Raw genomic sequence first — 24996 nt, 5'->3', positions numbered from 1 at the left:
ACGTTGTCTTGTCCCTCGTTTCTGACCACCTCTCCCAGTTCAGATGCCAAAACGACCGTCGCCTAGATCACAGTGAAGCTTCCGTGGCCGACGAGCCTCGCAGCACCAGCCACTTGGAGCTCGTGAGGGATTCTTCCTTTGTTTCTCGATGAGATCCACAACTCATGGCGGCCAAGAAAAAGATCACCAGGAGACCCAAGATCAAGCCTGACAACGGCATGGTCTACCCCATGTCTCATTCGCGGCGTCCTGATTCCAGATACAGGAGGGTCGCCTTGGTGCTTCCGGTGTTTCTGCTTTTGTTCGTCGTCGGTTTCGCAAGCATTTACTCGAACAGGTGGGGAATTTTCACGAACGGCGATGTGTCACCGACCGTATATTCGATCGAAGTAGTGCGCGAGTTTCCTCACGATCCCCAAGCCTTCACTCAGGTGTTCATACTGATTTCTCGCTGGATGTAGGCTAAATTGACACTCTCCGGCATTTCTCATCAATTTCTCCATTCGATGCCATTCGTTTATTCTTTCGATTTCTTTGACATAAATAGACTGTATTAACCTTACTAGTTTTGTGAAGCAATTCATCCAAATTCTGTCCACAACTGCGGGTATTGCTTAATTTCGTAGATTGTTGAGACCATTTCTGGGACACATTATCTGTGCACGTGTAAAAACTCCAATCGCCTTTGGTACTTTGCGCAATTGTAGAAGTCCTGGTTACTGATAGCAAGTTTATGCACATCTTCTAACCTTGCACATTGTGGAATTGGGGGTTGTTTTTACCTCTTTTTCGATTGTATATTGCAAGCTGTTCATTTATGTTTGAGCGGAAAGCGAGCAGTACAAAAATTGTGATGCCAATTTAATGTTACAATTCAAATGACTTTGCTTCCTTTTGCAAATTGTCGTTATGCTTATGATTTGTGAATTTCAGGGGCTTCTTTATGCGGAAAATGATACTTTGTATGAGTCGACTGGTATTATTGGGCAGGTTAGTCCACTGTCTGAGGACATGACTCAACCGGGTTCCCCTTCACTTTTGTTCTTACTTTCTTCCATGCCATAATGCAACTCTGTAATTTTGGCACATGATTCATCTCTCAACTGTTTGCTTTTCTGTTCCAGTCATCAGTTCGAAAGGTGGCTCTCCAAAGTGGGATGGTGCGTTGCTATGCTATTTCTCTCTCATTGCCTGAATGTAACTTTCGTGTGCAGCTCTTTGAGTTAGATCCAATTGGAATTATATGAAACGTCAGTGACAATTTCATGGATATTAGAATGAAATGGACAAGATAGTTGAAAATTGAACCATTCATCTTTTATATCATAGAATTTTCATGAGTACGTCGCTTGGAGTAGATTGCTAATTACCGGTGTTCTTATATCTTCGTCAGCTTTTCTTAGATTTTGAATCTGGCTTCACCAGTCCAACCATCCAAATTTTTATAGGTTGAGGCACTACAAATGATGGGTGGATCTTACTTTGGGGAAGGTTTGACTCTTCTTGATGAAAGGTATGTCAAAATGTGTAACATTGGTGTTATGCAAGGTAAAGTTGATGTTGGTTCATGAGTATTGGCATTATGTCGAGTGTAGAAGGACCTTGAACTTATGTATGATTATCTTTTTGGCTGAGCATTTTCATTGATATACTTGACGGAAACAAAGGGATCTGCATTGTCCTATAGAACAATGGGAATCATTTGGACTTTCCAAGACACGCAACTCAAAATATTGTGCCAGTGCCACTGTAAATTTATAATTGTTGTGAAATGACACAAAATGGCACCTAATCCAATTGACAAATCTTCTAGTTACAAAATTCAGGAATTCGACCTTTCCTTAAAAAGAACACAGAGACGGAAGTTGCATTTTAATAGGATATTATAGTTAATTTTCAAGACACGCAACTCAAAATATTGTGCCAGTGCCACTGTGAATTTATAATTGTTGTGAAATGAAATAATGTCTGTTATTAGAAAAGAATGAAAAGCAATTGAATTGAGAACATCAACAATCTTTTATCAAAGTAATAAGATATAGAATTGAGGGATGTTAGGAGTTAAAAACCGTGATATTTGAAAGTAATATGACTATTTGGACCTACAGTATGACTGAGCATTACTCCTCGTAATGTTTCCTTATTCTGAGAAAGTAAACATTAGTTTGGTTGCACTGAATTCGATAGTTTATAACGGAGGAGTGGAACCCCTATCTCTCTCTGGAGGAGGATAAGTTTTAAAACTTTCCTTCCAGTCCTCATAAGCGCATATTTAGTTGTTGAACAACTTGAACAGTTGGTGGAGTGGTCTAGTAGGATCCTGTTAATGAAATAATTTGTTTTAAAGTAGAAAATCAGTAGAAAATTGTTTGTGTCAGGAAGATGGGCTTTCCCCATTATGATACATCCATTCTTCGCTTTTATCTGAACTACTTTTGCTATTTCTCATATTTCCTTGTTTCTTTGTGATTTGCACTGCTCTTGCTTCTAAGATCCTACTCTGCATGCTAATTTTGTATCTTTCATCCTTTTGTGTAGGCTGTTTCAAGTAACTTGGTTGGAGAAAACTGGTTTCATATATGACAGAAATAATTTAAGCAAAGTGTGTGCTTCGCCTCTTACTTTTACATAGTTATGACAATTAAGTTTCCTGTTGCTGGCATATTTAAATGAGTTTTAAGAAGTGAGCGCTCTGAAATTCTTTTGGGCATAAGTCGTCTTCTGATCTTTAGGGAGTCGTTAGGATCAGCCTGTCTGACAGGTTCTTTTCAGATTAAGAAATAGCTTATTCCTGTTTACGGGCTATTCTGTACCCCCAAAGGCTGCAATAGAAAGATAGCCATTTGCTCGAAGTTTATGATCGATTTTTCTATCTGACAATGTAACTATTCAAAAGTTGCCTGACCACTACTTCCTTTGTGCAGCTGCCTGTATGCAGTTGTGAATTTTATGTAGAGACTGAAGGTATTGAGAACATTATGAAATTTAAGGTGCTATCTACATGGAAGATAAGGCATAGTGCTAGTATGAAGGAATTGTTGCATATGACTTAACCGAGTCTACACCCTTAAAATAAGCGATTTTGGGAAAATACTTCCTCTTTGCAGTTGAAATGAAAAAATAACTTCTCTTTTTTTCACATTGAATCGACCCCTTTCAGATTCATTATACCAGAAGATTTAGTTATAGTTTATTATCATTATTGCTGCATATACTTTTGTATTAGGTGATGTTAGCTTTCAACTTGTGATGTTTTACTGTGCTCTCTCTCCCTCTGATGGCTATTGCCTTAGTGGCCAGCTGTTGACGTTGCCTTTGCCGTTGCCATTGTTAACTCTCTGTATCTTGCCTTGTTTCCTCATGGTGCGCTGTCGGAGCTCATGAGTGGGGTTATTCTTGGATACCAACTCATCCATCATTTTTATCTCCGGTGCAGTTTGAAAAATTCACTCATGAGATGCAAGATGGTTGGGGACTAGCAACTGATGGAAAAATATTATTTGGAAGTGATGGAACTTCAACATTGTATCAGATTGATCCTCATAATTTCAGAGGTGCTCTAACTCGTCCCTTCTTCCACCAAGCCTCTGCCATCATTGCGACCTTTTCCTTTGACAGAGAGAGTTTTTATACTGATAGGCAGCAATCTTCGTTGCAGTCATGGGTAAACAGGTTGTCAGATACAGGACTCATGAAGTTCACAACCTAAATGAGCTGGAGTATATTGACGGGGAAGTTTGGGCAAACATATGGCAGGTAAAGACTTATTTCCCGCAGTACTGTAGGCAGGGAGAGAGCCTGACATGTGAATATGGCAATCTTACCTTGCTTGGAAAATTTCCTCTCTGCTTCAAGTCCCAATTTCAAGGAAAGAACAGTCCCGCTTTGAGTTTCAAATACTTGAACACTGTTATTCTCTGACTCATAGCAATGTTAATATGTGCAAAATGCTATACGTTACATTGTTAAGTTGATATTCTACTATGATCACTTCGCCTAAATGATGGGATCGTCCTTAAAACCATTGCCTTAAATCTCTTGGATTATCCTTTGCGTATTGTGCAGAGTGACTGCATTGCAAGAATCTCTTATAAAGATGGCAAAGTAATAGGCTGGATACTTCTTCAAAATTTGAGGTGTCAATTCATGGACCCTTGATGCTTTTTCACAAGCTGAAAGTGGTTGAGTTGCCTCATGATATTAATAACTTGCTGTATTTCTCTCTACTCTGCAGGGAAGGATTGATAACAGCTGGATATAATGTAAGTAATTGAGATGAAATGATACAACCTAAAATTTTCAATTTTGCCAGCTTTGATACCGTATACGCTCTTTTTGGGAAATTCAGGTAAGGCTTGGCCAGGAAAGCATGAACGCTTGTGTCTGGATGAGATGGCCTTTTGTAAATCTAATAGAGTATTTGGTCCATGACCTGCATGGGTTTAAGTCATTTTTCGTGACAAGTGATGCCTATCTGCAACATTTCATCAAAAAAAAATTTCTCCTTTCCGACTGTATGAAAATTAATTATTTCATCTGTTCACTTATTGTATGAAAAGTTACTGTCTATTTAACTTGTCTTGTACATGTGGGCATTTTGTGATCTGCCAGGGAATTGATGTTTTAAACGGCATAGCATGGGATAGCAAAGAGAAGCGCCTTTTTGGTAAGCTCTCATATTCAACCTGCATTTTCCAGCATGTACTCTTCATAGCCTCAAGTCCGTATCTCTACAAGCAAAACCCATTTGGTGATCAATTTACTGAAAAGGTCACATGCTCTTCTGTCGCAGATGTGTGTTCATAGTCAATGCTTTAAGATGAGACTTTGTCAATAGTTTTCTGCCCTGGTTTACATTGTTGCAATACCCTAATCTGCATTTTTTGTAGCGAAAGAGCTGTGGTGAAAATGCTGGTCTCAAGCGTTCATACTCGTGGTCATGCTTCTTTACATGCCACATTATTCATTTATCGATGTTTTGTGTGCAGTAACTGGAAAATGGTGGCCGAAGCTCTATGAGATCCGGTTGCATCCTGTTAAAAGGCAGTTTGATGATGGAGTCATCGAGCGAATGTGCCTGCGGATGCCTTTCAATTTCGGAAAGCCATAGTCTGACAGAGGAGTCATTCACTACACAGTTATGGTTAGTTGTGCTGCAAACAAGTTGGCAAAATTCGGGGTAAAATCCATTACGGTATAGAAAACTTCTAGAATGTCTTGTTCTATGAGGTTTAGATCGGTAAGAGCGTTTCATCTGTTCCATAAACCCGGTCGACTTTCCCACTGAAGACGGGCTTTCTATCTCCGTCTCCCAGCAAGGGAATTAATTATATAATCACCCAAGAATAAGAGGAACACCGATTTGCTTTTTTCTTTTCGTGAGATAAATGAACGACAATTTCCAATTTGACTGCGTCGACCATACTGCCAGAATTTTATGTAAACCCACGTAGTTTCAGCATATGAGGCCTAGCAAAAGTTTGGTGTTTTGTGCGATCTTTAATGAGCGTATAAAGCTAATTATTATTTCATATGGAACTTAGTATTTCACCGTACTTAATCACGTCACGAATTTTCTTGAATTATTAAACTTCCGTTTGTTTGGTAAAAAATAAATGATTTGAAAAATATTTTTCTAAAAATAATTGAAGAAAATTACCACAAATGTCTTAAGACTTATTACAACTACTATGGCAATTCATCCTAATTTTTTTTTTTGGCTAATTGAGCCCTAAACTTTTTGCATTTGTCCCATTTCAGTTTATCCGATCATTTTTTTATTGATAATCGTTGATATGGATGTCGACCGTCTTACGTGACACGGTGGGCGCCGACGTAGACATTTTCTAATAATTATTTAATAGTTTTTGAATTTATTTATATTTTTTTTCTTTAAAGTGGCCGGCAAGGGTCGCCGCGACCCTCTCGCCTGCCATATTAGGAAAAAAAGAGAAGAAATAAAAAAATACTAGTATATTAATGAAAATTGTCCACGTTAGCGTTACGTATGACGACCGGCGGAAGAAATGCAAATGGTTTAGGAGTCAATTGGCCAAAAAAAAAAGATTTAAAGCTGAATTGACACAAATTACAATAGATTTATGACTTTTTTTTTTGGGTAATTTTCTCAAAATAATTAATCGATTGAAAATGATCCTAATATCAATAACAATTTATGTCTAAATATTTTCGTGATGAGTATTTGTCATTCATTCATTTTTGCAAACGAGACAAATAATAATTCTTAGAAAATTTCTTTTTAAATCATATATTTTGCGCGAAACAAAGAAAGTGTAATTTATCATATTGCTTCTAACTATGATTCGTATCGGTACGATGAACCAGGGAACACTGAACAACGACAGGTCTCGAGTCCAGGTCAGCGACGGCTCAACGGCCGTTGGAAAAAGAACCGCTCTTCTCCGAGAAGATTGGGAACGAACGAAGATTTGGTTAGTTAGTACTAGCATCTCGCGCCACTGAAAGCAGCTTGACACATATTGAAAAGTAAAACTCCGTATGAAATTCAACCTGACTCTCCACTTCAACTTAAAGCTCTGTTCATCTGCCTTCACTCCTCTCTCTCTCTCTCTCTCTCTGACTCTCACTCTATTGAAGCCACCGTCAAAATCATGCCGTCGAACTCGTCGCATTCAGCTAAACAGCTCTCGAACCACGCCCGGCCCGGCCACTCTCCAGACTCCAGTTGCAGATCCAAATACTCGCGCTCTCGGTCGTCGTTATCGTTTCGCTTCTGATTTCCATCCTCTTGGTTTGCTGCTACCGCAGAAAGCAGTCCAGGCCTCGCTCCTGGCTGTCGATCCCCTACGCCCCGGTAAAGAGTCCTTGTGTCGCTCCAAGAGCTTCATCGTTCGATGGTAGGATCCTGTCTTCGTCCCGCCTCTCCGAGGTTGAAATGGAAGCCGTCCTGTTTGATCGGTGGACAGCGGCTCCGGCCCGGACGAGCCTTTTGGCCGATTCAGAATCAGCTGTGGGGAAGACGAGGTTCACGCTCGATGAGATTAAATTCGCAACGAATGGATTCGCTGTCGAGAATGTGATTGGATGCGGAGACCATGCGGTTGTTTACCAGGGGGTTTTGCTGAACAATGTAAGAGTGGCAGTGAAGAGATTGCTGTGCGGCAGGTACTAAACTTCTGTAGCTGGACACATTTAGGAATTCCTGATAAATTAATGAAAATTGAATCTGTTCGGCGATCAATGGTAGGCCTCGGAAATGGATATCGGAATTGAGTAGTTTCAGAGCATTGCCATGCTATGAAGATCATGGAATAAGTTAGTGACTGCTGGAACTGATTTTAAGTCCGGATAAACGCATTCATTTTGGTTGGTCAATTGCAAAAAAAATTAAGTCTTGGCTTATATTACTAAAGCTTCTGTGGTTCCTTAGTCTGGAAGATGAGGAGTTCAAGCGAGAAGCAGAGGTGATATCGCATATTCGACACAAGAATCTCGTGAAGCTGCTCGGATACTGCGCCGAAGGAGATTACAGGTAACATCTACGTACACACCGGTCTAATATTACTTTCGACAGAATGTGGAAATGTTGAGTTGAATCGTCATCACATCAGGGTGCTTGTCGATGAGTATGTTGATAATGGCAATCTGCATCAGTGGCTTCAAGACTTTAGTGGAAAAAAAATTCCTCTAACATGGGGTCAAAGGATAGAAATAATCCGAGGAACGGCGAAAGGGTGCGTTTCCTGAGCTTAAACTTAGATTTTTACGGTCGTTTATGATCGCTATCTTGAGGAGCAAGTTCTTGCAGATTGGCCTACATTCATGAGGACACCGAACCGAAGGTTGTCCATTACAACATCAAGTCTAGCAACATACTGCTTGATCATCAGTGGAACCCGAGGATCTCTGATATCGGGTTGGCCGAGCTCTATGAACCGGCGCAGAGTCATGTGTCAAGCGAAGAATCGTGGTAAAAACAGTTTACTGATCAAGCATCAGTTTTTTATCTAGCGAATTCATGAAACGTACTTGTTCATATGACTGACTCAAATTCCTCTGAGTCCTCAGTTATGCAGAACCAGCCTACGACGTCTATTGCTTCGGAGTACTTGTGATGGAGATAGTAACAGGGAGGCTCTCTGTAGATGAAAGTCAACCCCAGGTAACGCCTGTGGAACTGCAAATCAATTAAGTCTGCAATGGTGACAGATGGTAACATCGAAGGGCTCATCGACCTAAAATTTGATTTCTGCTGACAGGCACATTTGGTTGATTGGTTGAAGTTCATGATTGCAAACCAGAGAACTGAACATGTGGTTGATTCTAAAATACCCGAAAGGCCTTCTTCAAAGGAACTCAAGCAGGTTCTTCTGATTGCTCTTAGATGCGTCGATCCGGATATGAATCACAGGCCTAAAATGGGGGATGTAGTTCGCATGCTAGAGACGAGGGATTTGCTAATAGGAGATGTTATATTATCCGCACATTAACTTGAAAGGTTAAGTTATTACTGTTTGCAAATTATGGGTTATTTCATTCACAGAGCCCCCATTTGGTTTGGTTTGATCTAGAAGCAAGGAATTGGGTGAAGGCAAATTCTTGTGCTTGTGCAGGAAACATCTGTTTGGTTCTGTTTTCTTCTCGTAATTACGAGGAGGAGAGACAAATTGTCCTGCCACAATCTTGCTCTAGATAAAATCATTTATGATTCTGCACAATTGCAAGGATCATACGAAGCCGGAACCAAACAGACATTCCAAGTTTGTAGCAATTCTAGCGCATCGGCGCACAGTTTCTTGTGAAGCATCACTCTTAAAACTCTGCAAACACTAGCGAACATAGTTGTAAGGAACAGAACAGGTCTTCAACTGCACATCCTCAATTGGCAGCCTATCCGTAGGAAAAGGGCAGTCTATCGCCGGTTCCTTCTCGGGCAACAGGTGACAAGCCACAGGAGTCACGTTGTGCGTCGCTCCTGCTATGTCCGTGCAGTTCCACTGTAGTTTCTTCCGTTCTTCGCTCAATTCAATATGGACATTTGAAATGCAGATCCCAGTAAAAGGATCTCCTTTTATTCCTTCAAGCCTTGCCGAGTAAGTCACATTGCTAGCCATGATGTCTCTGTAATTTATGCCTTGGATCACAGGTAGCGCCTTAGGATCGTACCCAGGATCAGGGTGGGAATTATAGGCACCCGTCATCCAAAACACGTACTTCATGGTCTTCATTGTCATCCCCTTCGCGAAAATGTCCTTGACATAGGCTCCTCTTCCGGGAGCGGTTTTGATTCTGACCCCCGATTGGGTGTTGATGGCCATGATATCCTCGGCTCTAACGTCTTGGATTCCACCAGACATCTCGCTGCCAAGAGCTATCGTGGCACTGTCTGGAGAAATGCAAGTAAGCCGTCTTATAATCACGTGTCGTGTCGGCATTCCAAACTTAATCCCGTACTCGTCCCAGCCACTCTTGATTGCGATGCAGTCATCTCCGGACACTATGTAGCAATCCTCAATTCGGACATTCGTGCATGAATCTGAGGATTGGAATCAAACTAATAGCTAAGAACTTATGAGTTGAATTTGAAAACAAGATAATTTCCAAGTTGTACTCAGTCTAACAGCAGCTCCTGTAAACTGGAACTTGAGAAGCGGCAAGAAAGAACATGGAAATGAATCATGGTGCAATAAAACTAGAAGGCTAACCAGGGTCTACTCCATCAGTATTCGGAGAATCAATTGGTGCGAGGATGGTTAGCCCTTGAACCAAAATATTGCTGCAATCATCGCTTTAATAGTCAGCAGCAGTCTCAAACCAACAAAAGATTCAAACACATTTTAAGATAAATTTCTGCAGTAACGAGAAGCAGGCAAACCTGCTGTAAACTGGATGAATGAACCACGAAGGAGAATCAAGCAAGGTAAGATTAGATATCTGGACCCGATCCGAGAACATGATTTCGATAAGGTAAGGTCGAGTCAGGTTCAGTTCATCTTTCTTGAACTTGTCCCACCAGTAAGCACCCTGTCCGTTTATGGTGCCATTATTTCCTGCAAAAAATCCACATTCAAGAGAGTTCTCGACCAGAAATTTAATCAAAATTCAGATGATTAGATCTTATCAAAGTGTGAACTCAATTACAAAGCCAAATCTTGACCAAGTATATATACCTGTGATCACTACGTCAGTGAGATTTGTACCGAAAATTAGGCTGCTGTACCGTCCGCCGGGAGCATCTCTTCCTCTCCCGTATGACGGCAAGATAGCCAGATGCGGCCATTCCGATTCATCCTGTACAGACAATATAATGCATATATCCTGTACTTATTCACGGCGCATGCGCACATTATATATTCAAAGTCCATTGTGTACATGGACACACACGAAGAGTTAAGAACAAATGCTCGGTAATATATAATAACAAAACAGATGGAACAGCCTGACCCTATGCTTTACGAAAGGGATGATTGATGATTTAGTCAAGTGGATTTTATATATCCTTAGACATTCTCGTGAAAAATCGGACGATAGATCTTGCTTGCGGCCGGCGACGTGATTCCACGGATAAACCATGCAAAGCCAACAACGTTGTTTCTTGTGCGCTTGGTCAGCGTTACCACACACACAAGCATATACCTGGGATGCCAGAAGAGTGGCGTCTTTCTCGAGGTAGAGCGTGAAGTGGCTGGTGAGATTGAAGCTCCCCGTCAGCCACTTCCCCGCCGGCACCACCAGCTGCGCCCCGCCATCCCCCGCATACCCGCTCAGGTTTGCAACCGCCCGCCTGAACGCCTCTGTGTTCGACGTCTTCCCGTCCCCGACGCCTCCGAAATCCACCAGCGACGCACTGTGCTTCCGGCAACTGATCGCCGCATACGACTCTCCTCCTCTCGTAGGGAGCAGGGACGAAAGGAGGAGGAGGAGCAGCAACGGCAAGACCCTCGGCAACGTCATGGTCATCTGTTTTGAAACAAAACAAAGAAAAGGAAGAACGCAGAAGACGGATTAAGCCTATTAAGCCGAAAACGATGAGAAGGGTATAACGAACGAATCGACGAACCTTAGAAATCAAGAGCTGCATCGTCAGGACTAGGATGAAGACGAAGACGTAAATGAATGAAAATGGTCTTTGAAGTTACAAACGGATATTCATTTATAGAATCAAATCTGGGCTGCATTTACTCGCCAGGATTCTTAAGTCAGGGTTAATTTCAGAGTCCCTTCAATTGGTCCTTTTGTAAACGTGGTCGTGAAAGGAAGTAAAGACCAACCTGGATGGCATGCAGCAACAGTCATGGCAGGTATTTGAGCTCTGTATAAAGGAAGAATATGGAGACCACGGATTCTCCGGCCAAAGCGTTAGTAAATGATACGTGATTTGATCTACCCTCCCATCCAAAGCACTATCTGCTATTATACTCCTACTAAATATTACTAGCTTCCTAATTCCACGAGCGAATTTGGGAACTCCGGATGTCGACATATGATTTTGCTGCTGGTTTTGGGAAATTTGCAGTCTTGGTCGTATGTTTTGTAATCGAGAAAAATAGTTTCGATGGTAATTGGTCCCTAGAACAGAACCGTCGCCAGGACACAATGAAACAGAGCACTGTCCAATCCTTCATTTTTGTTATAATGTCCAAAAGGGCAGGGAGGGCACGTAACCTAACTTGAGAACTTGACTAAGGCCATAGACTAGAAAAGTATGGTCTGCAGAATAAAGATACTAATAGAAATCGTTTTTTGGAGAGATGGCCGAGTGGTTGATGGCTCCGGTCTTCAAAACCAGTATAGTTCGTAATGAAAAATGATTGAGGATTATCGCGTTTCATAAATGACTCCAAGTTGAGTATGTCATGGACTCCACTACCTTTTTAGCGGTCGCAAATTGACGAGATGACCACCATCGTACCTCTTAGGTCCGGCAATCCATCGAGATGATCAAATCCAGGACTGGTTCCATCCATCGGCAGCATGCCATTTCGTATCTTGAACCATCGAGCAATCTTTCGGGCAGAATTACATAGACCTTGATGTTGCTGTGGCATTGTCTAACCTATCAATCCTCATTCGACAATGGTGCGGCGCCATGCACACACATCTAACGGCATAAGCAAGCAGAAGACACAAAAAATGATTCGGGCGAAAAAGTTAATAATGCTCCGGTGGTCAGGCAGTTCAGTCCAGGTACAATTTGCAAGTGTTACGACGACAGGACAGGGACCTCCTAAACCACGAGAAACATCTTCATCACTTGGTGAGAGACAAGATGAGCACATACAAATCTGTGCTGTAAGATAAGCACACTAACGAACACCAACCTAAAAATATAAACATTCTTTGTGGAGTCACCCATTCTTTGTGGATAATAGCCAGTTTCAGGTCCACAAATGACCCGCCACATCTCCTGTTTGCTCGTTGGAAGCAAGTTAATCAATTTTAGGATGAGAAGATCAAATATTTTGCTGACGAGAAATGAATTTTTTATTCTTTTGAGTTTCTATTGTGCATTTGTGCGAGTTTGTGCGAGTTTCGAAGGGAGGGAGGAATTTGAACTGAAGCCTGCCATGGATGATCAATCTAGCATTCACAAGAAAGTACCTCAAGTTAATGCAATCAATTCAACTTGATCTACAAGAATGCTATCGTCCCAGCAACTCCTAATTCAGTCACAAAAAGTACTCCAACCAAACCAATAGGGCTAAAGAAGAAAAGCCAATTGAACACGAAGAAAAACAGGCCCTAGTCATCTAGCTAACAAGTGAAAAGAAAGGATCTCCCATCACAAAAATCATTAACTCAGAAGGGATAGACACACTGACCCAAATATACACAGCTTCACAATTTTTTCTACTCCTGGACAAGTGACTGGCAGCTTTCGATCCACAAGCAGATACTTGTACTTGGAAACATTCCAACGTCCATCCCACGAGAATTCATTCCACATGAATTCAAAGCACCATCAACCCTATCAACACCTTAACTTCAGCCTCCAAAAAGGGAGAAAAACCCGCGCTTCTTGGGCTCCTCCTCCACCATCACAGCCTTCATACTATCCTGCTCGACAAGTCTCCAAGCAGCCTGCTCGAAAGCCAAACCTGCCAATGTCGGCGGCTTGTTCAAAACAAGAGGGTACCCTCGATTGGTACTCCTGATCACTTCAGAATCCTCCGGTATCACCCCCAACAAAGCCAATCCCAGCATCTCCTGAACATCGAGAACCGACATCATATCCTCTCCCTTAATCATGTCTGTCCTGACCCTGTTCACAATCATTTTTATATCTCTGATCCCATCACACTCCAACAACCCAGTGACCCTATCCGCATCTCTCAAGCTCGTTATGTCGGGAGTTGTCACCAACACGGCCTCATTGGCCGGGGTTATCGCGTTGATAAAACCGGCATCAATGCCAGCAGGACAATCAATGAGTATAAAATCAGGAGACCCTTCTTGCCTAGATTTCAATGCATCAACAAGCCAGACTAATGCTTTCCCACCGAACCCAATCGGCAACTTCGATCTCGGCTTCGAAATACATAGCAATTCGAAATTAGACCAGCGCTTATCCCTAACCAGAGCCTGATCAAGCCTACAGTCACCATTAAGTACCTCGACCACAGTGTAATTGACGCGGTTCTCGAGCCCGAGGAGGAGGTCGAGGTTGCGGAGGCCGACATCAGCATCAATGGCGACCACAGAGAAGCCGAGGCGGGCGAGGGAGAGGCCGACATTGGCGGTGGTGGTGGTCTTGCCGACGCCGCCCTTGCCGGAGGTGATGACGACGACTCGAGGGGTTTCGCCGGCCAGTTGCGGCTTCCGGTTCCACTGGAGGACGGATTGGATCGGCGGGGAGTGTTTGGGCCGGAGGGGTTTAAGGGTTTTGATGGGATTGAAGAAAGAGAAGAGCTTTGAGGTCGAGGAGAGATTGGGCGTGGTGGCGGCGGAGAGTTGGAGAGAAAGCATTGCTTGATCAGTTGGTAGTGAGTGAGAGCGAGAGAGGTTCAAGGCGGAGCAGAGCTGATCAGCGAGTGAAATGGAAGAGGTGCAAGGCTGAGCCAGCGACCCAGTGTGGACGGAGCAAGTGCGTATGTTCAGCGGGCAGCGATATTTCTTCTCTTCTTTGTTTTTTCCCCCTCTCTTGAATGAAGAATTTGTAATTTCCCCCTTTTTTTAACTGAAAAACAATAGCATGAAACTTCAAAAGAGAGGATTGAAGTAATCAAGTTAGTACAGGGTGAGCAAAAAAATCATGATCCATCAAAATCGGATCGGATCATACTCAACTAGCCGATTTTGGGCGATAACCGATGGGTACGATCCAGTTTCCGGTTCCAATTTTCTGAAACCGGCAGGTACCGATTCGGTTCCCGATTTTAGGTGAGAATAGTCCAATCGGGCCAATTGGACCGGTCCTTTATATAATACAAATACATATTCTTTTAATTCGAGTGCATAACTTGGGATATACCTTACTTCATGAAGTAAGGAACATGGAGTGACACAACGAAATTGTGGCACGTTGGTTTAGGCTTAGCTAGATAGCTGCACTAAAGTGGATGTGTACCTTTTGGAATAACTTTTGCAAATATTACAATGTTTGTTATCTTGCATATTGAAAACTTTTCATTTGGCAATGGTACTAAGTTGTTGTCCTCATTATTATCTTGCATATTGAAAATTTTCCTCCTTCAACTGCTAGGGACTCGTTCCCTTTTCTTCTTTAATCGATGTTGGTGCTCGTTAGCACCGTAACAAGAAACCGGACCGGACCAATGATTCGGTTATCGAGTGGATCCATGGAACGAACGGGTGGTTCACGGTTCACATTTTGCAAAACCGATCCCTAGTGGGCGGTTTTCAATTCTAGGGTAGGAACCAACCATTATGGAATCGATCACCCTTAGTCCTAAATAACAATTCGAATTTGCCAATTGGCCAAATCTTCACTAACTAGGGTGTTACGTGATTATTCCTGTCGCCAAAGCAAGGCACTTTTGTCAACAAAAAAAAAAAAGATGGAAATGTTTTGTATCTAGTTTTTTTTTTTTTTTTATCTTATCTAAAACTCTCTCTTTCTGACTTTTACTCTATCTCTTTATAGATAGCGGGAGTTGAATCCCAGACGTACGATATTAGCATCCTCACCCCAAATTTCTTTACTGGATTAGCTTCCATAATTGACCTGAGGCAGTGACAGCCTACTAAACTTTTTTGTCCGGATGAACGATTGTTCTAGCCAAGGATGGGACTTGAGAGGGACGAGGAGCGATTTGGTGTCAGGCAATGGACTTAAAGGTCGCAGGAGATGGAGAACGCCTAAATCAATAAATTTAACTTGGGCCCTTTTGGATTTTTAGGGTTTTGGCCATCTATAATTAATTGGTCAGCACGGACCCCGATTTCAATTTGGATAAAGTCAGAAGCTCTCGGGCGAAATTGCCCATGCTAGCGATTATGAGCCTTTATTGGAGACTAAATTAGTCCTCTGGAGCCTTACTTGTAATTTTTTTCCAAAATATAATAACATTAGAACCATTCCATTTGGTTGAACGAAGGGTAAATTATTTTCCGTCATTTTACCTGATCACGTTTACCGTGACGATTCTTAGTTGCTTCTAAACTAAGTTGTTCATTGAGATTCTAACAATGATGCCGTGCTTTCATTTCACGTGCAAAAGTTATAGCTAAGCACGATGGAAATGAGAATAATCATGTAAGGTTATGCATATGTGTTTCCTGATAATCTTGTCGCATCACAATTGAAATCTAAACTGATAAAATGATGCCCTCGTCTTATCTCTAATATTATTTGCCGATCATGATTCCACTAGTGATTAGTGAAAAGCGATAATGATGATGCAGTGAAAAACTTGACCGAGGATTATTTCACCATCTTCATTGTATTTCTTGAGATTAAACAATCCCGTGGAACGATAATAATAATTATAGACTCTGTTTGTTTAGCCAAAAAAAATAATTTAGAAAATATTTTCTTAAAAATAATCACTTGTATCGTTTGAAATAATTAGCCAATGAAAAATAATATTTTCATTATCGACAACAATTTATATCTAAACATTTTTATGGATGATGAAAATAGTTTTTGTTCATTCATTTTTGTAACTGACATTAGCGATCATTTTTAAGGAAATATTTTTCAAAACATTCGTTTTTTGCGAAAGAAAAGGAGCCATTGTAACTTGCATGAAATTGTTTTAACTTGAGTTGCGCGAGAACACGAACTTTCGATTTGTTTGGAACACGAGATTGTGTTTCATTCATATCCACCGAAAATTTTTTGCGGTGCTTTATTACGAATTTTAGTTGGTTTTTCTTATTATCCTTTAAGGATCGCACGATCAAAATGGTAATTCCGTGTATCACTGATTTATTGATCTCATGCTCATTTAGATTTTAAGAGCAATGAACATAATGAGCATGATTAGTACGCACAAGCAAAAAGATTTGGACCATCTACTCGCGAAAACAAACAGGGTCACAACATGTCATGTAACCATTTACAACAGTAATTTATTTGGTAAAAGGATGACGGTGCCCTACGTATGCGCGCTCTCTTATCTTCATAGAATAGTGAAGTAGGAAGAAGGTGCCACGTGTCAGATCACAAGGCTGACACGTTATTACCCCGGCTCCCAGGCAGAATCTTCGTTGTCCCTGGTTGTCTATGAGCACAGTGAATCTTATCCGTTGAACCGCACGGGCTTCTTTTGGGGCCCACGTGATCCGACCAGTGAAATGTACTGGGCTCATGTGTACCCAGGTCCACCAAAGTGTTGCCAATCTTAGAAGGAAAAGTCAGACTACCTAGACTCATTTACCCTTCCCAAATCACAATGTGGCCCGGGTCCGAAAATCGACACGTGTCCTCTCGGGATTCGTGGTTGACACGACTACTCCTCCGTTCTCGTCACCGCTCTCCTGTGATCAGTTACTTTATCGCTTTTGCTTCCTCTTCCTCCTTCATATATTATTTTTCACCTCTCTCTCTCCTCTCTCGATCTGAACTCCACTCGAACAAAGCCTGATTTGCTTTGCTTTGCTTTACGCCACGGAGATTGCCTTAGATCGCTATTCGCCTCCTACCACATCATAAGGTGCGGTTTCTTCCTCCTTTGCACCTTCTTTTCTCCTGCTTGGATTTCAGGAATTGTTCTTTGTTGATCGTGGCTTTTCGGATTTTGGGTCAATTCACCTGTCTATTGCGTTTCGGTCTCGTGGTTCGGGGAATTTTGGATCTGACGTTAATTTCGCTTCGAAATCGTTTCTTTTGCTCCTGTCTAAGTCCAGTGGAGTTTTGCTTTCGTAGGTGAATGTGCTTGCTCGGAAATGAAGTTCAATTTAGGGTTCTGATGTATTATCTGATTAGATCTGTGTTTTACTGTTCAGATTCCTAGTGTATGTAATAGCTTGAGCGCGGGCTTGAAACTGGATAATTGAGAATCAACCAATTGAATTTGATATGTATACGGAGATTTCATGAGGACGACACTTTCAATTCAAGATCCTTCCGTGGAAAGGTGTCACTTAAGCCTCGCTGTATGCTATAGAAATTGTGGATTGAAACCATTAGCTGTTTTCCCAAGTATTAAGATTTTGATTGAGACATTAAAACAGTAAAGTTTATGACTGTGAAGGATCCGTGTCCTGAGGATCTTACATTGCAGGATGCTGCTTTTAGTGTTGTAGGCTCGAATTCTCTCTCTCTCTCTCTCTCTCTCTCTCTCTCTCCCATTAATTGTTTTGTCCCTGCTTCTTCCTCTCATCTAAGTGCCATCTTGTATTTGTTGGCGGATGGAGATGCATCAAGTTTTTCAGAAGCCAGTAAATCTATAGCCAATATCGTGCTTTTATTTTTCAAAATGCTTTTCTTTTATGGGATTGAGCAGTTTGAAATTTTTGTTTTGTACTTTCTCTTGCTGGGTCTCAACATAGCTAAAAAAATCTGTCTTGGAAGTTGCCATTAAGGCAGGCTCATTCTGGCATTGTGCATTATTACCATAATGGGTTTCCTTCACGTCTGCCAAGCCATACTGTTTGATGGTTGGCTGACTTTGTTTCTTTTCCTTATTACCTTATGCAGGCCAATGTGAGCTTTCAAATCTGGACAATAAGAGTCGCTTCAGCTGTTCAGTTCATTGGTCTTTACCTATAGTGCACAATGGGCAAGTGCAAGGGTTGTGGAAAATTAGGAAGAATGATGCCAAGGGATGGGAACTCGAGTGCTTACCTTTTTGCTCTTCTGCTCTCTCCTGTTGTTTCCGTTTGGGAATGTGTCATCCGTAAGATGAGGTATTCCTACAGACCTGAGTGGGTGTAGTTTCTGTACATTTGGGCATTACATTAGGCTTACTAAACAGTAATTTAGGGTTTACATACTTCAGCAAAAGGAAGACTTGTCTCAAAGAATAACAGTTAATTGGATATGTTTTAGAGGAATCTCCATTTGAATAGCAGTTATAAACACTGAACTTACTAGAGTCTGGTAGTTATCATGGATAACTTGGCACAAAACAAAGGGCAACCTGTTGTGAGGAAAGTCAAAAAGAAGCAGGGAAAGGATGAGCTGGATCGACTCAAACAGGCTGAGAAGAAAAAGAGACGCCTGGAGAAAGCCCTCGCTACATCTGCAGCTATTCGTGCTGAGCTAGAAAAGAAGAAACTGAAGAAACAAGAGGAGCAGCAAAAGCTTGATGAAGAGGGTGCTGCAATTGCCGAGGCTGTTGCCTTGCAAGTTCTACTTGGTGAAGACTCAGATGATGCATGTAAGATCGTCTTAAATGAAGAAAATGAGGGATTTAATCCTTGGGACTCCAATGGCCATTTTAACTTCTTTATGGATGGAAGGAGCGCGGATGTGCCTTGTCACCATAGCCTGAACTATGCGCTTGACCCAATTGGGTGGATCTCACATTCTCAAGATTCTAGAGTTGAGTGGGGTAGTTTTGGAGGTGGTGACTGGGGATGTTCCGATAGAACCTATGGACGTGATCTACATGGTGAATTCATCAAGAATGGAGGTTGGACTTCTACAGATCTTTCGCCTGGCCTAATTGCAGCACAAGCTGTTTCTTCTCTGCGGATAAGAGAAGATGGGGATGTGAACACCATTGTTCTGAATGGGATGCTCAGAGGTTAGGCTGTTGTCCGAGATATCATGGCAGTCTGAAAGGGGTGCTTTAATTATGGTTTTTGATGATGGTTTTCTTGTGTATATATCCGTCAAAGTCGCTGCATTTGCTACCTATCAGATAAAGAAAAGTAGTATTGCTGGGGTTCTTGAGCTATTTTTAAGCCTTTATTTGAATTATGAAGTTTGACAATCAGAGACATGTAGACTCCAGTGGTGTAATTTTCTTCGATGGAGAAAATTATCAGCTGTTCCTCCTGGTTTCAGAATGTTTGATTTTCTGTAACTTGACGTGCTGTGCGAGATTCCGGTACGGCCCTTTCTCGAGTGTAATAGGGTGACTCTGTCTCTGCTCAATGGATCATAAAGAAAAAGTTAAAAGTTATTTTTTAGGCGTAATTTGTTTCGCGAAAAATGAATGACGTGAAAAGTATTTTTTAAAAAATAATCTCTTATATGTTATAAAGATAAATGCTTCGTTCATGATAATATTTATACATAAATTATTATTGATCATGAGAGGGTAGATGGCATAAATAGTCTCTCAACTTTAAGAACTTTAAATTTGTTTAATGTTCGTGAATTTCATCTCAATGTATAATGTCGTCTCTAAATTTTTGATTTGTTCGATATGGCTTTTGGATATTTGGTATATGTTTAATTTAATCCCTACATTGTATGAAAATGTTGAATGTCGTCTTTCTATAAATTCAAGTTCAGGGATAATATTGAATATTTTCGTATAGTGTATAGATTAAATTAAGTTCATGGACCACATTGAACTTAAAAGTTAGGGATCAAATTGCGTATTGGCCAAAGTTCGAGGACTATTCGTGTCACTATCATATAGTAAAAATATTTTTAATTAACTAATTATTTTAAGCGATGCAATCTATAATTGTTAGGAAATTTATTTTAAATAATTTATTTCTTGCAAAACAAATAGTGTCTCTCGGAAAGTGTCCTCTAGTCACTCAATAATTAATGTCACAATAAAAATTCCTTTTTGTTGTTTTCCACTGCACGAAACATACAAGTCAAGTCGTCTCTCTTCCTCTGTCGCGCACACTAGCCCGCACCACAAAATATTTATATTCCAGATTTGAGAGAATGAAGTTAGTTCCTGGCAAAAAAATGATGTAATCTATAGTTGATATATGAAGAAGTGAGCGAAGAGCTGATCTCGACTATCTACGTAATTTGAAATTCAAAGGATAAATATCAAGCTACCTCATCTTCACTCAAAATTCAATTTTAAATAAGATATGTACTAAGCTATCTATGTAAAATAATCTTGATACGGCTTGAATTTTTCTTTTTCTTTTTTTTTTTGGTCAGGAAATGCAAATAATATTCAATTATTGAATACAAGTCCCTAGCTTTGGAGCAAATTAAATCAAGAAGAGCAGGTGGGGGATACAAGACCCAACTGCTAGAGAACACACCAGCATGTTGAGCCTTCGCAACCCAATTGGCTATAGAATTCGTTCTCCGATTGCAATGGGCGACGAGAGAGAAAGAGAAGGGTTCCGACTAGAGCTATGGCTTCCACATGCTCGACCGAGATTGCTGACACCGATTCGGCCAATCCATATACTAATCGTCCACCGGAGTTGCGGCAGACGCATGCCACAGCTCCCATCGACGAGCTCTCGGGGCATAAGCACGCCACGGCTCCCATCACGACCGACACTACTTGAATTTAAAGAACATTAATTTATAGATAAATCAAATTTACTTTTTCTTTTTTTTTTTTAGGAGAGGAATTGTGGAAAAGTACACTAGAAGTGCCATAACTTTTATACGACATTCACTTGAGTGTCATAACTTTCAAAAATCGTTCACTTGAGTGCCATGTTGACGTGGACACCGAAAAAATTGACGTGACAATCGGAAAGCTAACGTGGCATGCCAAAAAGTTGACGTGGCTCGCCGGAAAGATGACGTGGCACGCCGGAAAGATGACGTGGCACGCCGGAAAAGTTCTTGGAGTACTCAAATGAACGATTTTACTTCGACGTAGCACTTAAGTGAACGATTTTTTAAAATTATGGCACGTAAGTGAATGTTTTGAAAGTTATGGCACTCAAGTGAACGTCGTACACAAATTATGACACTTTTAATATACTTTTCTCGGGAATTGCACAAGATCCATTCCCTTTGGAAGCTTTTGCTCCTTGGGTGAGAAAACGATTAGATTCCACTCACGAAGTAAAAAGAAAAGGAAGATAACTGTCGGGCCAATGATCTCACGTGTCCCGACAAAACATAAACAACAAAAGCCAGAGATAAAATATCACGGACAATGCCACAGCGGGCCAACGGATTTTGATAAAGAATCTCCAGTCCGTTTGATGAGCTCCTCTGAGGCAGTCAAGCATCGCGCCTCATCCACCATCGATGGGGTCCTCCGCCACCGCGGCGGCACCCGCGACGCCTTTCTCTCGGTCTCCGCCGCCGCCACGACGCATCCCTCACCGCCCTGTGGTCTCGGGTGTTCTTTCCACTTTCGTTGCTCACGGCCAGGCGTGCACATCCCCATTTAGCGCCGTCGTTTCCCCTCCAACAATGCCAAACACATCGCTCCGAAGCTTGAATGGGGCGTGGAAGGTGAGGTCGCTGATTAAGCAGCCTCTTATCTGCGCCGATGATCAGTGGGGCATGTGGACCGCTCTCTTCGCGACCGGCGCTTTTGGTCTCTGGTAGTGGTATCTCTCCTTGCTCTTTCATGGATTGCATTGTTCGCAGTCAGATTTTAGCTACTCAGCACAGAGTATGTTGGCTAAATAAGTGCTTCAAAGAAAAAACAGGGTGGGACGAACAAGCGATTTTGATAGTTTGTGCTAGTTTTTGGCAATGCAAGAGAGAGACGGAGTGATTTAGTTCGTTAACTTGATGCAAGGTCTGAGAAGACCAATATTGGAAGTATGGTGAGTGCTGCATTGGTCAGCACTTTGATTGGGCTTGCGGCGAGCAATGTCGGGATCATTCCTTTTGAAGCGCCTGCTTACTCGACAGTGTTGGAATTCCTGCTGCCATTAACTATTCCATTGTTATTGTTCCGAGCAGACTTGCGTCGTGTATTTCGATCCACTGGGAAGTTGCTCTTGGCTTTCTTGCTCGGTTCAGGTAATTGCAGTAGCTTTAAGGAAGGCATATGGTGAAACTCACTCAAAGATGGATTGCCACATCAGGGATAGAATAAGAAATCCTTGCAATCAATTTTTGCAATGATCTCCCTAATTCATTTCTTCTTCTTTTTCTATGTTCTCGGGGCTGCGATCTCTTACCAATCATTGATCATTTCTTTCCCTGCAATGACAAGTATTCAGCACTCGATACCATTCAACAGTTTGTCGTCATATAGTAAAGCAATTTTACTCATCCCAGAATAACGAATCTGGCCATAGCCAACTCACTCTCATTTATCCACTGTAGATTTATGACTCTGCATTACTCTTTGCAACATTATAAAATGATCTTTTTGCTTGGACTTCATTGGATTAATACTTTCTTTCTTCCACTTCTCACAGTTGCCACTGTAGTCGGTACTGTAGTGGCATTTCTGCTAGTGCCAATGAGATCGCTTGGTCAAGATAGTTGGAAGATTGCTGCTGCTCTTATGGGAAGTTATATTGGTGGATGTGAGTCCTAAGATTATGCTGTTGCAGATCTTTATATATATCTGAACTCTCCGAGGAACAGATCTTTCTCTTTACTAGACATTCAGTTTGGCAGCTTTTGACTGTGTTATCTGATACATTTGCTCAATTGACATCCCATCTATGTGATTCTTTGTCCATTTTCAGGTCTTGTCGTAGTTATGGCTCATGACCTTCAAAAAGTGTACAAAAAATTTGTATGGTTTACTCAACATTGATGAGAATTTGCATAATGAATTCGCTCGATCATTTCCATAGTCGAGTCTCTTGTTATTTTAGATATTCTAGTTATATTGCATTGTCTTTTTGACAAACAAATTTTCGTAAGAGTCGCCTGATATGATGTGCCAGTATATATATGTTTGCCAGTTCACAACATGTTCTGGTGGAGCTAATGCCTGACATGACCTATTTTATCCAGTTTGATTATCCACTTTCATGTTTATACTTTTGTGTATTAGAGTTCCCTTTTCAAGGGCCAAGACATGCCTGAGCTATTATGTGGTTTCCTAATTCTAGAACTACATTTTCTTGATAATTTAGTCAAACATAGTCCATTTCTTTCATGAAGTTGATGTCATGACTGACAGATATTTTCTCTTCCCTTATATTGCTCCCTTGATGACTCCTGTAGCTGTTAATTATGTCGCAATCTCCGAGGCTCTTTCAATTTCTCCATCAGTAGTGGCTGCTGGGGTTGCTGCAGACAATGTCATATGTGCTGTGTACTTCATGATATTGTTTGCCTTGGCCTCCAAAGTACCTCCTGAGACTTCAAAATCACCCAGTGGTAATGCATTATGTAGCCTTCTCTACTGTCTAGTTTTTATTGTCTCTTAGAAATTTTAGGCAGTAACATGTCAGTATCTAGTATACCCTTTTTCGAACGCATACAACTCCTTGAATCACATAATTCTCAGACAATAGTGCTCATGAGTATCACATTGGAGCACAATCTGATTGGTCTTCAATTTCTGGAAATTCTGTTTGCAGATGCTTCAGTGTCTCTGGAGTTGGATTCTGGAGGCAAGATCCCTCTTCTACAAACTGCTACAGCCGTGGCTGCAGCATTTGCCATCTGTAAAATTGGAACTTATATAGCAAAGTTAACTGGAATTCGAGGAGGAGGTTTGCCAATTGTAACAGCTCTAGTTGTCATCTTAGCAACTACTTTTCCTGCGCAATTTGGTTCCCTTGCACATTCCGGTGATGCTATTTCGCTAGTTCTGATGCAGGTAATGGACTAAACAGGGTTATCCTTAGCCTTGCCTCTAGGCAATATTTGATTCTTCCTTTCTTGCTGTTGCTCATCTCTCATCTTCTCTGCCCTGTAGCAAAACTAGTACTATGCATCATATTAGTGCAATTATAGATTTGTTGGTGTTCTGCATCCTAAAGTTCCATCATAAGCACAGGACAACCTGCAAGGTTTAATATGACAGCATTTACCCTGTTGTTTGATGAAACAATCTAGTCAGCCCTATTTAAAACCAGTTTTGAACCCAGGTTTTTTCGGGTCTATATTTTTGAGAATAGAAACTAATGGCCGCAGGGATTCTTTTGATGGGACCGACAGAAGTTCCCCCAGCATAAGCTTTTGAATCCTAATATCTAAGCTTGGTGTGGCTTAGAGGATTTGACATCCTAAAATGCAGTATCCGGATTGGGTACTCTCATTTATCATCACTTACCCTGGATAGTTTCGTGAAATTTTCTTTGGTCTCAAGCTTCTTTGTTGGATGTAGCTTTAAATGGAATTGGATAATTCTTTCTGCAGGTTTTTTTTGCTGTGGTGGGAGCTAGTGGTAGCATCTCGAATGTCATCAACACAGCTCCTAGCATCTTCATGTTCGCTCTGGTTCAAGTGAGCATCCATCTAGCTTTGATCCTAGGATTTGGAAAGCTGTTTCGCTTTGATCTGAAGCTTTTAACTTTGGCATCCAATGCCAATATTGGAGGCCCTACGACAGCCTGCGGGATGGCCACTGCCAAAGGATGGGATTCTTTGGTTGTCCCCGGAATTCTCGCCGGCATTTTTGGAGTCTCAATAGCAACTTTTCTAGGCATAGCTTTTGGACTGTCTGTTCTGAGATACATGTAGAAGAACCTGCAGCATCTTATTTGCCAATCTTGCTGTGATTTACTTATCTTTAAGTCCACTTAAAGAAAAAAGAGTTTTGTGAACACAGTTAGTCTTGAGAT

The 24996-nt window shown here is 41.4% G+C and overlaps 5 protein-coding genes, 1 long non-coding RNA gene and 1 pseudogene across 7 annotated transcripts; 4 read left to right on the top strand and 3 right to left on the bottom strand.

Moving 5' to 3' along the window:
- On the top strand, positions 1 to 5181 carry LOC115742637 (glutaminyl-peptide cyclotransferase). Its single transcript, XM_030677049.2, has 11 exons — positions 1 to 431; positions 934 to 990; positions 1125 to 1160; positions 1449 to 1513; positions 2539 to 2602; positions 3437 to 3554; positions 3659 to 3756; positions 4066 to 4136; positions 4235 to 4262; positions 4612 to 4666; positions 4989 to 5181. The coding sequence occupies exons 1-11, from the start codon at positions 165 to 167 to the stop codon at positions 5108 to 5110; spliced, it is 981 nt and encodes a 326-aa protein (XP_030532909.1). The 5' UTR covers positions 1 to 164; the 3' UTR covers positions 5111 to 5181.
- Positions 5182 to 6562: 1381 nt separating this feature from the next.
- On the bottom strand, positions 6563 to 17992 carry LOC125316765. Of its 2 annotated transcripts, none has more exons than XR_007199852.1 (3): positions 17913 to 17992; positions 16984 to 17112; positions 6563 to 6593 (listed from the first exon to the last, which is right to left on the bottom strand). It is a non-coding gene; the product is annotated as an uncharacterized LOC125316765 (long non-coding RNA). The 2 variants fall into 2 exon arrangements; XR_007199851.1 differs by having other exon boundaries at positions 6571 to 6597.
- Positions 6577 to 8538, top strand: LOC115742639 (annotated as a pseudogene).
- LOC115742634 (probable polygalacturonase) lies at positions 8800 to 10979 on the bottom strand. Its single transcript, XM_030677044.2, has 5 exons — positions 10618 to 10979; positions 10152 to 10272; positions 9857 to 10031; positions 9687 to 9757; positions 8800 to 9517 (listed from the first exon to the last, which is right to left on the bottom strand). Exons 1-5 carry the CDS (start codon positions 10939 to 10941, stop codon positions 8811 to 8813), a joined length of 1398 nt encoding a protein of 465 aa, XP_030532904.2. The 5' UTR covers positions 10942 to 10979; the 3' UTR covers positions 8800 to 8810.
- LOC115742638 (septum site-determining protein minD homolog, chloroplastic) lies at positions 12580 to 14051 on the bottom strand. Its single transcript, XM_030677051.2, has one exon. The coding sequence runs from the start codon at positions 13945 to 13947 to the stop codon at positions 12967 to 12969; it is 981 nt and encodes a 326-aa protein (XP_030532911.2). The 5' UTR covers positions 13948 to 14051; the 3' UTR covers positions 12580 to 12966.
- On the top strand, positions 16943 to 19401 carry LOC115742640. The gene is made up of 3 exons (XM_048286077.1): positions 16943 to 17099; positions 18086 to 18294; positions 18492 to 19401. The coding sequence occupies exon 3, from the start codon at positions 18497 to 18499 to the stop codon at positions 19139 to 19141; it is 645 nt and encodes a 214-aa protein (XP_048142034.1). The 5' UTR covers positions 16943 to 17099; positions 18086 to 18294; positions 18492 to 18496; the 3' UTR covers positions 19142 to 19401.
- Positions 19402 to 21420: 2019 nt separating this feature from the next.
- Positions 21421 to 24941, top strand: LOC115742635 (uncharacterized membrane protein YjcL-like). The gene is made up of 6 exons (XM_030677045.2): positions 21421 to 21834; positions 22035 to 22261; positions 22666 to 22776; positions 23429 to 23584; positions 23788 to 24029; positions 24572 to 24941. Exons 1-6 carry the CDS (start codon positions 21533 to 21535, stop codon positions 24893 to 24895), a joined length of 1362 nt encoding a protein of 453 aa, XP_030532905.1. The 5' UTR covers positions 21421 to 21532; the 3' UTR covers positions 24896 to 24941.
- The last annotated feature ends 55 nt before the right edge of the window (positions 24942 to 24996 follow it).

Source organism: Rhodamnia argentea, chromosome 10, assembly GCF_020921035.1.
Source record: "Rhodamnia argentea isolate NSW1041297 chromosome 10, ASM2092103v1, whole genome shotgun sequence".
Classification (NCBI taxonomy): Eukaryota; Viridiplantae; Streptophyta; class Magnoliopsida; order Myrtales; family Myrtaceae; genus Rhodamnia; species Rhodamnia argentea.
This window is presented reverse-complemented; position numbering and strand designations above follow the sequence as displayed.

Excerpts from the sequence above, each read along its gene's own strand:
- LOC115742637 (XM_030677049.2), top strand. The coding sequence starts at position 165 with ATGGCGGCCAAGAAAAAGATCACCAGGAGACCCAAGATCAAGCCTGAC. Across the intron at positions 4,263-4,611 it reads TGATAACAGCTGGATATAAT|GGAATTGATGTTTTAAACGG; the intron begins GTAAGTAATTGA and ends GTGATCTGCCAG. Across the intron at positions 4,667-4,988 it reads CAAAGAGAAGCGCCTTTTTG|TAACTGGAAAATGGTGGCCG; the intron begins GTAAGCTCTCAT and ends TTTTGTGTGCAG.
- LOC115742634 (XM_030677044.2), bottom strand. The coding sequence starts at position 10,941 with ATGACCATGACGTTGCCGAGGGTCTTGCCGTTGCTGCTCCTCCTCCTC. Across the intron at positions 10,273-10,617 it reads CCACTCTTCTGGCATCCCAG|GATGAATCGGAATGGCCGCA; the intron begins GTATATGCTTGT and ends TTGTCTGTACAG. Across the intron at positions 9,518-9,686 it reads TACTGATGGAGTAGACCCTG|ATTCATGCACGAATGTCCGA; the intron begins GTTAGCCTTCTA and ends TCCAATCCTCAG.
- LOC115742638 (XM_030677051.2), bottom strand. The coding sequence starts at position 13,947 with ATGCTTTCTCTCCAACTCTCCGCCGCCACCACGCCCAATCTCTCCTCG.
- LOC115742640 (XM_048286077.1), top strand. The coding sequence starts at position 18,497 with ATGGATAACTTGGCACAAAACAAAGGGCAACCTGTTGTGAGGAAAGTC.
- LOC115742635 (XM_030677045.2), top strand. The coding sequence starts at position 21,533 with ATGGGGTCCTCCGCCACCGCGGCGGCACCCGCGACGCCTTTCTCTCGG. Across the intron at positions 22,777-23,428 it reads GGGAAGTTATATTGGTGGAT|CTGTTAATTATGTCGCAATC; the intron begins GTGAGTCCTAAG and ends TGACTCCTGTAG. Across the intron at positions 24,030-24,571 it reads TTTCGCTAGTTCTGATGCAG|GTTTTTTTTGCTGTGGTGGG; the intron begins GTAATGGACTAA and ends TTCTTTCTGCAG.